This window comes from Helianthus annuus, chromosome 5 (assembly GCF_002127325.2).
Source record: "Helianthus annuus cultivar XRQ/B chromosome 5, HanXRQr2.0-SUNRISE, whole genome shotgun sequence".
NCBI classification, from domain to species: domain Eukaryota; kingdom Viridiplantae; phylum Streptophyta; class Magnoliopsida; order Asterales; family Asteraceae; genus Helianthus; species Helianthus annuus.
The window spans coordinates 95,781,202-95,797,275 of NC_035437.2; the positions used below are offsets into that span (position 1 = coordinate 95,781,202).

At 37.1% G+C, this 16,074-nt stretch overlaps 1 protein-coding gene across 1 annotated transcript; it reads left to right on the plus strand.

Annotated features, from left to right (window-relative positions):
• The first annotated feature begins 8,421 nt into the window (after positions 1-8,421).
• On the plus strand, positions 8,422-12,924 carry LOC110940813 (quinone oxidoreductase-like protein 2 homolog). The gene is made up of 6 exons (XM_022182385.2): positions 8,422-8,876; positions 9,759-9,867; positions 10,575-10,666; positions 10,747-11,005; positions 11,761-11,904; positions 12,597-12,924. The coding sequence occupies exons 1-6, from the start codon at positions 8,530-8,532 to the stop codon at positions 12,693-12,695; spliced, it is 1,050 nt and encodes a 349-aa protein (XP_022038077.1). The 5' UTR covers positions 8,422-8,529; the 3' UTR covers positions 12,696-12,924.
• Positions 12,925-16,074: the final 3,150 nt, after the last annotated feature.

A 16,074-nucleotide genomic window follows, 5' to 3' on the forward strand; every position in this document is an offset into this window, starting at 1 on the left:
TCTGATACCAACCCGTCACACCCCGATTTCCACACGTTTCACCGGTGGGCCCGGTGGGGGATTACTGTGGCGTAGTTGGCAACATTATAGTCAAACCACACAATATTTAAATGCACAGCGGAAGCATAAAGATAGATATATTTCAACCATCGAATGTAATATCCAAGTATCACAAGTAGTCGAAATAAATCCACAGGGGATCAAAATAAAATAGAAATATTGTTCAACAAGTAGTGGCATCCCAAGCTTGCTAGACTCTAACGATGTTAAGGAGTGGCCAGCCTATTTTGTGTAGAACCTGCATTTAATCTTTTTGGGGAAAATACGTCAGTTTACACTGGTAAATACATTCCACAGACACTTTTGTAAAAAGGTTTAATAAAATTGATTTGAATGCACAAGGCACAAACTCTTTATAACTTGGGATAATTAATCAATTAAATCTTGTAAAAGAATTACATGTTCACTATGCATTCAGTCGTCCGGGTCATGCCGGGTTTAAGGTTAATTAACACACCACATAGCATAAAACCATGGCGGGAAAACCAACGGTTATACCTTTATAAATATGGACACATTGTCGGGTGTACGCCTACACCCGCGTGCCAAGGTCGTGGCCATTTCGTAAAATGATGCCAAGGATATCCGGGACATGGTCATTAAGCTCCCAAAGGCGTAAAGCCAACAAAACCAATTTTTAAACGGGTCACATTGATAATACCCAACTACAAATGAGTTAGGGTCAATTGCCCGACCAAGCGGTATTTTATATACTGTAACCCAAGCCCGTATAACGGAAATTAAGTTAAAAGTATTTACCTGAGCAAGTAATAACCTCAATAAACAAATGCAAGTATCTTTTACTAGTCTCCTATTCTGGAACGAAGGTTTAAAATAACCTATTAGAATCCTAACGGGTCTTTAATTTATCCTTAGCTTAGACCGGTCAGTTTCAAAGGATAAATACGGTTTAATCGCGTGAAAGGCGAAAACCGAGAATGGAATGTGGTTTGGACCCAACAAGTTTGAAGACTTGTTTTATATGGGTAATATAAACACATTCTGGATTTTGAAGTAAAAACGATAAGGTTTGACCCGTTTCGGCTAGTTTATGTAAACTAGTTACATAAACCGAACCGTACGCGTAAAAGGTGCAACGGGTAACCGTAAGAGTCTTACACAGGTTTCCTAAGTTAATATGCTCCAAAGAGGTTGTCATATCAGTAGGATACCTTCCATTATGCCCATAACGAGTTTAATTCCAATATACGCCCCGTAGGGGTATTTCGGTCATTTTAAAGATTATAAAAGAGGTTTCCGAGTTCTACAGGAAATCTAAGTTTCCCGAACAGGTTATAAAGTTCAAAATACTTTATTTATTATTTAAAATCAGTAGCAACTGGATTCGGGTCAAAATACCATGTAGAACTCATTTTACGTCAGAAAAGGGTATATTCGGTATTTACCGAATCAATGCCATAACCGCAGGTTACGAGCAGGTTAAAAATAATTAAAAATCTTTAAAAATCTCAAAATATTATATTACATCAGTGTGTAAAAGGTTTGGTGTCGAAACTTGGGTTTAGATAGGCTTTATGCTAATTGCGCCGTTTAATTACTAAAGTTTTCGTAATTGCCCTATTTAGCATAACTCCTATTCTAGACCTCGGATTGACATGAGATTTTAGGGACATGCTTAGAAATCAGTAACTAAGGTTATTGTCCTTTCACATGTTCAAAATTCTCGTTTTAAAGTAAAAAGGGCGTTATGGTCAACATTTAAGCATATAACGGAAATGTGCAAACGACTCGGACAAACAACGAACCGGTCACAGAGGGTTATACCATCATGTAACCTGGTCCTAAGAGAGTCCTAAGGCGTATCTAAATAATACCATAACGGGTCAGAACTGAAGTCAAAGCAGAAGTCAAAGCTTTGCGACTTTCGGTTTCGAACCGGGTCAAAACAGTAAATGGTCGGATCAAACAAGCTTAGACCAGTTATAGTACTTATTATCATGTTATATGAGTGTCAAAACAGGTTACACGCCATCTACATTACTGATTATGCATAAAATCGAAAGTTAGCATTTTGTTGACTTTTTCTAAGCAAGTTTGACTCGACATTTGGACTAGTTAGAGTGGGAATCAGAGGGTGCCCTTTTAAGGGTTTAAAGCCCACATGATTACCAACATATAACTACCTTTGTTTCGATTAATCACTGGACCATTTGCGATTAATCGTTAAGTCAATCGTTAATTACGACGGATTGACTTTTAAGCTATATCTAAGCAAAAACTAAACCATAAAGGGTTAAGCACACTTACAGAAGTTAAGTACACTACCAGAGATGCTAAGAGAGTATTCTTGAGCTCCAGAAGTGATCAAGAAAGCAGATGAAGGTGTGAAGAACATTGTTACAACATCATGGCCTTTTATAGTGTTCACAAGCCTTTAGATCATTGACAACAATGCCTACAAGTGTTCTTGGATGATCAACAATTGTCCCTGAGTGCTAGGGGACGTTTAGGGGGCACCCATACTCATAATAATGGCTACAAAGTTGGTTAAAACAGCAACAGTGCTTCTATCCGACTTTTCTGCATCTGGGAGGCTGACGCGGCCCGCGTCCATGATCATGCAACCTTTACGCGGCCCGCTTGAATCTCAATGTCAGAGCCCATATCTTTACTGTCAGCGCGGCCCGCGTAAAGCCCTTTGCTACCTTTACGCGGCCCGCCTGAGACCTGTTTGCAAGATTTTCAAATCTTTTTCATTATTGAAGTTGGCCTTTGGCGTTTCGAATGGGTAACTTTGCGATTTGGGCCTCCTTTATTTACGTATAAGGGCCTCGTGACTTTTACCCGTGCCGTTAAGTCCTCGGTTAGTTTATTACTACCCGAAAAGTCCTAACTTTCAATGCTGACGCTTTTAACCCCTCGCATACGAATTTGATCATAACTTTCTCGTTTTAAAACGGAACCTTGCGAAATTTATATCGTATATTCTAGTGAGCGTAATTTACTGTTACAATGTCTCAGGTTTGTTAAAGGGTCACTTAGAGGTATAACTTAAACATGTTGACACATTTAACCCCTATAGTTTGTAATCTCTCACTTTCTTCCACATTTCGTTCCGTACGATCCATGATTTATTCGTTTGAAAGTACGAGCATCATTTAGGGTTACTATACATTATATTTATCCCTCGTTGACATTTTGAACCCTCGGATTCACATGCTTTCAATGTCTGTCAACTTTAGTCCTTATTTAGTATCTATTACCACGTGTAAACTCATGACACGTGTCAATATATTATAGGACGCAAATTTTCGAGGTGTTACAATTGCTTGCCAATGACTTGCACCTGGATTGCTAGTATACCTACTAAGCTTTCCAACAGCATAAGCTATATCCGGTCTAGTGCTAATCATGGCATGCATGAGGGATCCAATGGCCCTTGAATATTCAAGTTGGCTTACAGCTACACCTTTATTAGGTGAGAGCTTAAAAGCAGGATCCATTGGAGTGCTAACCGGAGAACTATCATGAAAATTAAACTTTTTCAATATCTTCTCAATATAATGAGATTGAGAGATAGATATGCCATTGTTCTCCCGTTTGATCCTTATACCAAGGATCACTTTCGCCTCCCCCAAGTCTTTCATATCAAAACAAGACGACAAAAATTTCTTTGTTTTATCAACTTGATCCTGGTTAGTACCAAAGATCAACATGTCATCTACATATAAACAAATTATGACTCCTTTCCTAGAATCATCAAATTTGCTATATACACACTTGTCTGCTTGGTTTAATATAAAACCATTAGACAAAACCACTTCATCAAACTTTTGATGCCACTGTTTTGGCGCTTGCTTTAAGCCATATAATGACTTAACTAGCTTACACACCTTATGCTCATTGCCAGGCATAACAAAACCCTCTGGTTGTTTCATATATATCTCCTCATCCAAATCACCATTCAGGAAAGTAGTTTTCACATCCATTTGGTGAATTACAAGATTGTGTATTGCAGCCAAGGCAACCAACAATCTAATAGTGGATATTCTTGCTACAGGAGCATATGTATCAAAGTAGTCAATTCCTTCCTTTTGTCTAAAGCCTTGGATAACCAATCGGGCTTTAAACTTTTCAATTGAACCATCTACTTTCATCTTCTTCTTGAAGATCCATTTACAACCAAGTGGTTTACACTAGGGATGAGATTTTTTACCGAAATACCGGTACTGTACCGATGCCGTACCGTACCGATCATAAACGGTACTGGTATCGGTAATAGATTTTTCGAAATTCGGTATCGGTAAAAAACAGTATCGGTACCGGTATTTTTCGGTAAATACCGGTATTAATACCGAATTTAATAATGACTTTACGTATTTTGCTATTATCTTAGATCCTAGTATGAAGTTATATTTTCTTGAACATTATTTTACAGAAACCGATATCAATTTTCTTTTGTTTGGTTATTTTTAATCAATTATGATGATTTTTTAAACATGTTGGAATTTGGATGTTAAAAGTCGAACTCATAGATGTTTACCTTTTGATTTTTTTGAAAATTAATATGTTTACCCTTTATTTCTCCTCTATATATTACTCTAGTTTAATTAATAATGGATGGATATGTTGCACATGAATTTTTTTTTTTTAGGTAAAACAATGGATGACACAAAAGCGGTACCAATATGGTAAAGTACCGAAATACCGGTACCAATACCGCTACTGTACCGTACCGGTACCGAATCTATAAATACGGTACGGTAATCGGTATTTACATTTCCTCAATTTCAATAACGGTATTTACGGTATCGATACCGGTACGGTACCGGTATCGTACCGATCTCATCCCTAGTTTACACCCAGGGGGTAGATCAGACAGTTTCCAAGTGTTATTCTGCATAATAGAGTCCATCTCATCATTTATAGCTTCTTTCGAGAAAGCTACATCTCGAGATGCCATGGCTTCACTATAGGTTTTAGGATCTTCCTCAATATTGAAGCAATATTGATATTGAATTTTAATTTCACCTCTAGATCCTTCAACCAAATATAGCTGAAAATCATCACCAAATGATTTAGCTTTTCTTGCTCTACCACTCCTCCTAAGTTCCGGAGGAGTATCAATCACTTGATCAGCCACGTGAGAGTTACTAGAGCTTGGAACCATGTCTCTAGGCCTAGGCATTGAAGAGAATCTATTCTCATCATACTCTGCAGTTCTTGCCTCAATAACCGTATGCACTGACACGTAGTCATTTGGTTCTATAACATAGAACCTGTGAGCAAATGAATGCTCTGCATACCCAATGAAAATGCAGTCAATACCTCTTTCCCCTATGTTCCTTATTTTAGGATTAGTGAGCCTCACCACGGCTCTACAACCCCAAACTCTCAGCTTATGCAGCTCAGGTGGTTTTTTATACCAAAGCTCAAAAGGGGTGTTCTTGTTCCTTTTATTTGGAACCCTATTTAGCAAATAGCAGGCTGTCAACGTAGCCTCACCCCAAAAGCCCTCACTTAGGCCCGAATAGGACAACATGGTATTAACCATTTCCTTTAAAGTCCTATTTTTCCTTTCCGCCACACCATTTTGTTCCGGTGTGTAAGGAGCTGTGGTATGGTGTATTATTCCAGTAGATTGGAAATACACCGGATCAAAATACTCACCACCTCTGTCCGTATGTAGGGGTTTGATCAACCCACTCCGATGAAGCTCTACTTCTTGCTTATAAATCTTAAACTTTTCAAGAGCTTCATCCTTAGCATGCAACAGATAAACGTAACAAAATCTAGTAGCATCATCTACAAATATTACTACATATTTTTTTATTACCTAGAGATGGTGTAGCATGAAAATCACATAGATCACTATCTATCAAATCTAACACTTTAGTTTCCCTATGAACATGTTGCATGAAAGGCTTTTTGGTTATCTTATTCAACTTGCAAACATGGCATTTATCATTGTTTATGTTAATAGGCGGAATTAAGCTCATTTTAGACATTTCTTTAACTCTTTTATAATGTACATGTCCTAGTTTAGCATGCCATAATTCCGATTCAGTCAAGTTGTTTCTACTACTAGTTGAAGCTATGCAGTTTGCATTACTAGTTGAAGGTACATCATTAACATTACTAGTTGAAGCAACACAAACAGATTCATTCATAACCGAGACATCAAAATTCAACATAAACATACCATTATATAGATAACCGAAACCAACAAAGGTACCATGTCTTGACAAGATATACTTGTCACTTTCCAATACTTGTTTGTACCCACAATTATTCAACACAATGCCACTTAACAGATTCTTTCGAATTCCGGGTACATACAAAACATTGTTCAAAAGTAAACATTTTCCAGAAGTAAAAACAAGATTCACAGTTCCTATTCCCTTGATTGGTTCAGTTGCAACGTTCCCCATCTTTATGATAGACCCGTCTTCGATTGGTTGAAAGTCTTTAAACCAACGAAGATCCTTGCATACATGACTTGTTGCACCCGAATCAACCCACCAAGCAATGTCATCATCCTGCACATAAAATGCCTCAGAAATTAGTGACACATAATTCTGAACCGAATTATTAAATTGTACTAAATTCTGACCTTGCTTGCCCGGGTCCTTAGACCCGCTAGAACCAGCCTCTTGCTTGTCCTTTGAACCAGACTTCTTGTTTTTCTTCATCATCTTACAGTCCTTCTAAAAGTGACCAACCTTACCACATTTCCAGCAAGGGTAATTCGGCTTTTTGTTTGAACCCGAATTATTGTTTCCTTGAAACTTGTGTTTCCCTTTGAACTTACTGTTTCCTTTGGACGATTCACCCGTTTCAACCATGTTCACAGAACTTGATCTAGCCCGTTTCTTATCATCATTGACCAACACATTTTCCTGTGCTCTCAAGCCTTCTTCAATTCTGAAGTGGCTTCCAAGTTCAACCAAAGTTAACTCTCCTTTCTGATGTTTCAGATTATGTTTAACATCTCTCCAGGAAGGAGGTAACTTGTCAATGATACTCGAAACAGAGATGGATTCATCCATCTTCATATCATGTTGGGCAAACTGCCCCAGAATTCGTAGCAATTCATGATATTGTTCCATCACAGGCCGTTCATCAACCATTCTGTAATTATTGAAATTACTGACAAGAAACTTCTTACTAGAAGAATCTTCTGCCATGTATTTGGCTTCCAACGTGTCCCACAGTAACTTTGCAGTTTCAACATTTTAATAAACATCAAATAAGGGACCAGACATACCGTTTAGGATGTGGCCAAGACATATATAATTGGCGTTCTCCCACTTCGACCTCTTCATGATTTGCTCCAGATTTCCCTCCTCCTGTATCTTCGGGATTGGAGTAGTCAACACGTACACAACCTTCAACGAAGTCAGAAGAAAATGCATCTTCTTCTGCCATCTTCGGAAGTCCACCCCTTCGAACTTCTCCAGTTTGTTCTCCTTGATTATCATATCCTTCATCGATCCGCTTGCCATCTTCACAGAAAGTAATTTGATCTTTGTTGGGGAATTTCGGTTTGCCGGATGATCAGAGAGGCGTGTAATCACTCTCAGATCAAATTATTTCGGTGGTTCACCCGAATAATTCAATCGGATACAACTCTGATTTTGAGAAATTGAACCAGGGTATGTTTTTGCGTGAATTGTATGAACCAGAAGAGAATGATAAAAAAAAATTGTCTACGAATTTGATTTTTTTGGGGTTGTAACTGCCGTTAGGCAGTTACCTCGATTTTTCAGACAAAATTTGCCCAAAAACTGCCGTTTTTTATCATTTCGAAAATGTGATAAATTCCAGAAAATAAAATTTTTCTGATACAGTTTCATTAAGGCAATTTAATGAAAATAAAAAGACCCCAGCCAGGGGCTCTGCCCCTTGGACCCTACTCCCAGGGGCGCTGCCCCCGGACCCCCGCCAAGGGAGCGCTGCCCCCTTGGAACCCCCGTAGGGTACGGGCTTCGCCCGTACACTTAGAATTATAATAACTCAAACGAGCGTGCACTCCCGCACCTCCTAACTCGCTTAATGTGTATTATTATTCGCTTTGATCACCAAGTCAATCCCCCGATTACACTAAAATATCTAACATATTTAAATTATAAAAACTGATGTTAATTTGTTTACGTCCTTATAGTTTTAGTATAAAATACTAATACACTTCTTAGGCTTGTTTGTATTGTTTTTAACGGAGCTTTTAATAGTTCAAATCTCTTACTGGTTCAACACATAATGATTCAGACTGTTTATTTTACGATCAGATGTTTGAATGATTCAAACATTTATCTCTGAATAATTAAGAATTATACCGAGTCTAAATACTAAATACTTGACATGAACAAGATGACCTGTTTAGATTACACCACCTACCTACCAATACTTTGGCAGGAGCCTTTTTTTTTTCTTTTTTTAATCTTTAGGAGAAATGACTATTCTATTATTGGCTCTCAAAAACAGCGAATTGTGAAATAATTTGAGAGAATGGAAGCTTTGGTGTGCAGGAAGCTTGGTGATCCAACAACACCACCGGATTCATCAGAAACCACTGCTCTCAGTGTCTCAACATCTCACCCTATTCCCACACTCAATTCTCCCACTTCAATCAGAATTCGAATCAAATCCACCAGCATTAATTACCTCAACTACCTCCAGATACTCGGAAAGTATCAGGAAAAAGTCCCTGTGCCTTTCGTTCCTGGATCCGATTACTCTGGCGTTGTGGAATCTGTTGGTCCGGACGTCACTAAGTTCAGAGTTGGCGATCCTGTTTGTTCAGTTGCAGCTGTTGGTTCTTTTGCTCAGTTTATTGTTGCTGAAGAGAAGGATCTGTAAGTAATCGTTTCGGATTAATTGAACACAACATGAAAACACAAACGATTCTTTTTAATTATTAATCAAATTAGAGCATTCACATCCGACCCTCCAAATTTTGTGAGATGGTTTTTATTTTGCGAAAAAACTGGTTGTGAGTAGATGAAAAGAAAATGTTAAGACCATGTGCAGTGGAGGTGGCACACCCTTGGGTGTTTTGCGACACATGGTGGTCCAATCAGCATGTGGGAATATTGAGGCATTAGGTTAAAAGAGTGTAGTCGGGCTTGAAATCTTGTGGGGCATTATAATCTGATAGAATTAAATAAAAATAAAACCCATAAAAAATGTTATTGGCCAAAGATAAAGAAGAAGGCGTTGAAAAAAGCACGCTCCGGGCCTTTTTTTTAAAAGACCCTCGGGGGCGGTTCTTGGGCGTTTTTTTTTTTTTTTTTGGGGGGGGGGGGGTTGAAACGCCAAGAAAAACCCCACTACGGCTGGTCTAATGTTTATATGTAAATTTGAGAGGACAATGTTCATCCTTTGTAATTTTTTAATATATTTTGAAAGTGGTTATGCGTGCAAGATAGAAAATTTAATGATAAAAGTATTAAAAATATTATTTAACTGAAAAGAACATAGAAAAGATAGTTATTTTTAATATGATATAGGGTAAAAAATGGAGGGTTGGATGTGAATGCATTTTTTAGAATAAATGAAAAACAATTAACCTTAAACACTTTTATAAAATAAAACTAATTTAAATAAAACTCCATAATTAAACTATTTTAACTATTAATCCTCAGACTTTAGATCTCATTCAAACCAACCAACCAACGGTTTGATGTTGTAACTTGTATTAGTGTGTACTAGTTTGAGTTGTAATTGTGAAATTGAAGGTATGGAGTTCCTGCGGGGTGTGATCTGGTGGCTGCGGCTGCACTTCCAATTGCCTATGGAACATCTTATATTGCATTGATACATAGAGCCAATCTCAAGTCTGGTCAGGTATAATATAATCGGATATCATCTACATAACATAACTATTCTGAAGATGTATATTATTGTACTGTTACAATTTGCATTTTTAATCAGTATACCTGTTATCAACCTAATTTCAGTAATAGGCAGAAGATAGCAAAATAATTACTAGTATACTTCATTGTATTTCTTTGAAAACATAACAGTGTAACCAACGGATCCCAAAGGATCCAAAACAAAAATTGAGTTATAAGTTTTGTGGCAGAATCCAAAAATTAAAAAAAGAATAATATTTTGTTTTCAAATAAATAACCTACGAATGAGTTTTAGCAGTTTTCAGTTTCTGAATGATTTTATAAGACCATGCGTAGTCGTTGGGGTGAATAATGCCCCACCCTTGGGCGTTGTGCGCCATGTGGCAGCCCAGTCAGCAATGGGGCGTTTTTCTAAAATGGGTGTAGTGGGGATGTGGGCATTATGTTAATAGTGGCGTAAAGAATTAAATAAATTAAAAAATCATGAAAAAAAATTGATTGGCCAAAGGAAAAGGAGATATCTCTCATTGGTCAACCCATTTCTTCTCCGGCGTGAAATATAAAACGCCGAAACACGCCGGCAGGGGTGGGGGGTTTGGCGTTTTCGGGCGTGTTTGGGGGGAGAAAACGCCGGATAACGGCGACTACGGGTGGTCTAAGTTGCTACTACTAAATTCCAACTGATATGTTAAACTACAGGTGTTGTTAGTTCTTGGTGCAGCTGGAGGTGTTGGTCTTTCAGCTGTTCAAATTGGGATGATTTGTGGTGCCACAGTCATTGCTGTGGCCAGGTGTGTGCTTCTTCTATGTGAATTTATTGTACAGTCCCTAATTTCGAACAACTGTGCATTGAATTTGTTTGATATCTCAGAGGAAATGAGAAGGTACAGCTTTTGAAGGCAATGGGTGTTGATCACGTTGTTGACTTAAGCAAAGAAAATGTTATTGAAAGCGCCAAAGCGTTTTTGAAAACAAGAAAGCTGAAAGGGGTTGATGTTTTATACGATCCTGTTGGAGGCAAGCTTACGAAAGAAAGCATGAAGTTATTGAATTGGGCAGCACACATTTTGGTTATAGGGTTCGCGAGTGGTGAGGTCCCTGTTATTCCTGTTAATATTGCTCTTGTTAAGGTAAACCAATTGCTTGACTCTTGTTTGTAGATCATGTATATGGGTTGATTGGATATTCATTTTGAAAGGGAATATTAATTTTTAATAATCCCAACTATTCGTCGTTGGCCGCCAACAGTCTAACTTCAAACATAACCACGGGTAGTCCCAACTATTGACATATTGGCTACCAATGGACCCTGATTAACAGAACCCTAACGCCGTTAGTCTCCGGTCGCCGGAAAACTGTTTTTGGCCAGAAAAAGGTTTCTAAAGGTCCGATCTAAGGTTACAAAGAGGTTTGGGACGAAGATGTTAAGTTTTCCAGCCAAAACGAAGTTTTCAGGCAAAAAAAAGGAGTTTTCCAGTGAATTCATTAATTGGGGCTTTAACTAGAAAAAAGGTTCCTAAAGGTCTGTAATAAGGTTACAAAGAGGTTTGAGACGAAAATGTTGAGTTTTCCGGCCAAAAATGAGTTTTCTGGCCAAATATGTTTTTCCGGCGACTGGAGACTAACGACGTTATGGTTCTGTTAGTCAGGATCCATTGGAGGCCAATATGTTAATAGTTGGGACTGCTAGTGGTTATTTTTAAAGTTGGAACCGGTGGCGGCCAACGACGAATAGCTGAGATTATTAAAATCCAATATTCCTTTTGAAAGGGATATGTTGTAACATACAAACGCACATAGTGGTTCCTGAAATAATCAGAAGGAAAATGGGATCCACAAAATTGTTAGAAAAGGCGATAGAACTGAAGTGTGTTTTTCCATTCAGAATTGGACGATTCATGGACTTTATTTCGGGAGCTATGGAGTGAATGATCCAGGTGTAATTAAAGACAGCGTAAAACAATTGCTATCTTGGTTGGCAAGAGGCTTAATTACCGTTAACATTTCTCGTTCATACAAACTCCAAGAGGTATCAACACTTCATTTTTTAGGTTAAGTAATGAGCCATGTTGTTCATAAAAAAATGCAAACTTAATTGTCTTATAGAAGTGTTTTGACCATTAGTTTGATGCAGGCTTGACAATTGGGTCATTTTCTATTATACATACAGTATGTATGTAAGTATGTATCTAAACTGGAAGTAGTTCAAAAGTCACCATGAGTTGGCCCATGGCATTAATACTCCAGTGGTCCGTCAGTGATCCAAATTTGTCTTTAAAAAAAAGTTCGAAAGTCACCAGAAGTGAATGGCTATTTTAAATACATAAAACCTCATAAATCACTTTATTGTTTAAAAAAGAAATCAGGTATTATTCTAATACTATAGGTTTTTGTATCTAACGCATTAGAAAAAGAAAAGCCAATATGGTGTAGCCAGTTGATCAGAGGGTTTTCCACTAAGTGGTTTTCTTCTGGGGAGGTCTCATGTTTTATTCCTACTAAGTGCAAACTATGTAAATATGGGAGAGCACCTCTAGGAGAGATTCGAACTTGTGGTGAGGGGTTTAAACAACATATGTTGACCCTTTAGAGTAAGCTAGAAATCCAGTTGATCTGTCGTTAAAAAAAATTAGAAAAAGAAAAGATAAAAATGTTTTGGACAATCAAAAAACTGGTTTTGACTTTTAAATGTGATGTCTAAGATGTAAATGATGTTTACAGGCAAATCTTGCATTCTTGGATATCAGGGACCGAAAAGTAATTGGGAAGGTGATGATTACTTTTGATGATCCAAAAACCATAACTTCTTCTAAGCTCTAGACTAGTACTCTTGGTATGTATGACTTACCAAGTATGAAGATGGGGTCGGTAAGGGCCAAGGCGCATATTATTTCTAGTGGATTGCCGTTAGAAAACTCTTATATCCGCGGTTTAATTAATCGCCAGTAGTATTTGCCATTCATATCAAGTGTGTTGGTTTTGCTGTTTATATCTTGAATTTGGATGGAAATGCAATAGATGCTCAATGAATACCATCTTCTTCTCTTGAGTTGTGTCCTTGAATTTTTTTTTTTCTTCTAATTATGGTATTTGAAATTTGATTGTGCAATATTTTGATGTATTGATTTGTGAATGACATACTACACTTTATAAAAGCAAACTAGGTTTTTACCCGGGATTGCTTCCCGGGCTCGGGAAAGTTATTTAGATTAATTGCTATTTGTTGGAACAACTGGTGTTTCAACCATTGAAGCGGTAAGACCTGTGTGCAAACACGGGTCGATTCTTAGAAAATTATGCATAACATATATTGACAGAATATATAGATATGTGTATAAATATTGTATCAAAACATGTTATTTATTATAGCTAAAAGACAACAATAAGTAAATATAAAAGATATTTAACATGCATAACATATATTGACAGAATATATAGATATGTGTATAGCTTTGATCATTTAAACATACCTTTGCCAATATTACAGTGCTGAAATAAAACAATATTTTAACCCATCAGTCATTTCAATCCCCTTCAACCTCCACAAAACACTATTTTAACCCAACAGTGGTTTTAAACCACCATTTTAACCAAACAGCGGTTTCAACCACAGTTTTCTCAACAGTAGTTCCAAACATCTATTTTCATCCATCTGTTAACCAAAATCAATAGATGTATCAACCACTGTTTTATTTTCAAACATCTGTTCCCATTAATAGAGCTTTGATCATTTAAACATACCTTTGCCAATACTACAAACTTTTACACTCTCAAACCTAAATATTTATTTACTTAATTTAAATAACAAACATGGTTAATATTTTTAACACAAATAATTATATAAAAACTACAAGTTTCAAACAGCATACAAAGTTCATCCATCTGTTGACCCAAGTCAACAGATGTATCAATCACCCTTTAATTTTGAAACATCTGTTCCCAATAACAGAGCTTTGATCATTTAAAAAGACCTTTGCCAATATTACAAGCTTTTACACTCTCAAACATCAATATTCATTTACTTAATTTAATATAACACCAAATTCGCATAATTCGAGTTTCGAGTTCGACTGATGATTCGATTAATTTGATTTTTGATTGGTTAACTTTATCGCATTGTTACTTCCTACTATTCACGGTCATAAATCATCTCGCGTCGATTAAACATTCGATTACCTCGATCTCTCTGATTGGCAACACTTACTCCACATAATACAAAACATAAAATCGACTATTTACAGTCAAAGAAGTCAAACTCGACTTGGACTTTGTCTTTGTCTTTGTCTTTGGCTTTGACATTCAAAAACACGGGGTGTTACAGCCTCCCCTTGTTTAGAGAATTTCGTCCCGAAATTAGGCTCGAAGCTGCACAGCTCCGTGAATGATAATATTTTACCAATTTCTCGCTTCAGATCTTTATTTAAACAACTGCGGGTACTTAGCCTTCATGTCGCTTTCGAGTTCCCAAGTGAACTCTGCGTCTCGTTTGCCTTCCCATCGGACTTTCACAATGGGGATGCGTGAGCGTCTGAGTTGCTTGGTTTGGCGATCCATGATTTCGACAGGCTTTTCCACGAAATGCAGCATTTCGTTGACTTGAAGGTCGTCGAGAGGTACAATCAGATCATGATCAGCTAGGCATTTTCGGAGGTTTGACACGTGGAAAGTCGGGTGGACGTTACTAAGTTCCTCCCGTAGTTCAAGTTTGTAGGCGACTTTACCGATCCTTTCCGGAATCTTAAAAGGTCCAACATATCGAGGCGCTAGTTTCCCTTTCTTGCCGAATCTGACCACACCCTTCTAAGGTGATACTTTTAGGAGTACGTAGTCGCCAACGTCAAATTCAAGGGGCTTGCGTCTTCTATCGGCGTAACTTTTCTGTCTATCCCTTGTCACACCCCGACCACGTGGAACAACCAAGCGTGGTGGAAACGTCGGGGAGTGTTGTAACAGAATTAATTGTTTCACAACTATGGCATACAAAGTTATATTTTATTTATCAAACAAGCGTGTTACATTGTCTTTAAACAGGAAATAAAGAGTTTATAACATAATTAAACTAAGTCTATCTTCGTTTTATGTCTCTAAGGCACATGTCCGCCCTAGTGTCACAATCATCATCCTAAGCAACAGCTCCTGAAAACACATGTGAAAGTAGGTACGTCAGCATAAAAATGCCTGTGAGATACATAGGTTTTGTGAAAATAGGATTCATGACTGGGGTTTTAGGAGGAAGGTTTAGTAAAAATTAGTCATGAATCTTGTTAAGTGTTTTCTGTTATAAATCATATGAAAACTCGATAAGAAATCAGATTTATATAAAAGAAAGGAGTATGGTTAAAGAAATAACCAAATATAATGAGTTGGATAAAATAAACTGTTTTGTAAAACAATGTCTTGTAAAGAATATGTTATTTGTCTAAAATGTAATATGTCTATACTGAAATGATTTAGATAACGCTACGATATGTAATATTATACAAACACTTATATATAGGAAGTACCAGCGGCGTATCCACCATGTTTGTATCATATTACACATGCCTCGTTACTCAAATCATTTACCCAAACCAACCACCAATGTAAATTGTTCATGTATAAATCAATTGTCAAGTGTTATTGTGTAAACCATATCGAAATGTCCATGTCTAATGTAAACCACCAAATGTGTATATCAATGTCAAATAATTTATGTTTAATGTAAATCATATAATGTGTATCCAAAATATCATGTATGGCATGTGAAGTATATCAACTAGGCCATAGGTAAAAATTCACAAAAATAGGGTATTGAATTTAACATAGTTTAAGTCAAAGTTATGTTTTGTGGAACAAATGCATGCTATACTGATACAAACATTTATGCATACATTCAAGCCTTTGTGACTGTGGTGATAGACCATTAAACAAATTAAAGGTCTATATGTGTTATGTTTATCGAATTCGGTCATTCCTTCCAATCCAAACAAACCCGAGATTTCAGGAATGGGAGTTGTCAAGTCCTATGGTACCACTACCTATTAACGGGCGGCATGATCGGTGTTAATGAATGTACATTGTATAATTTAAACAAACCAAATGTCATACCAAAATGTGAGCATGTGATGAATAAATGTACTAAGTATGCACACAATGGACATACATAGCATAAAATGTGATGTAAAACAATGTACTAAGTACGCACACAATGAGCATACAT

Bases quoted from the DNA above. Each gene is read 5' to 3' on its own strand.
- LOC110940813 (XM_022182385.2), top strand. From the start codon at position 8,530: ATGGAAGCTTTGGTGTGCAGGAAGCTTGGTGATCCAACAACACCACCG. The intron at 8,877-9,758 runs GTAAGTAATCGT...GTGAAATTGAAG, and splicing joins GTTGCTGAAGAGAAGGATCT to GTATGGAGTTCCTGCGGGGT. The intron at 9,868-10,574 runs GTATAATATAAT...GTTAAACTACAG, and splicing joins CCAATCTCAAGTCTGGTCAG to GTGTTGTTAGTTCTTGGTGC.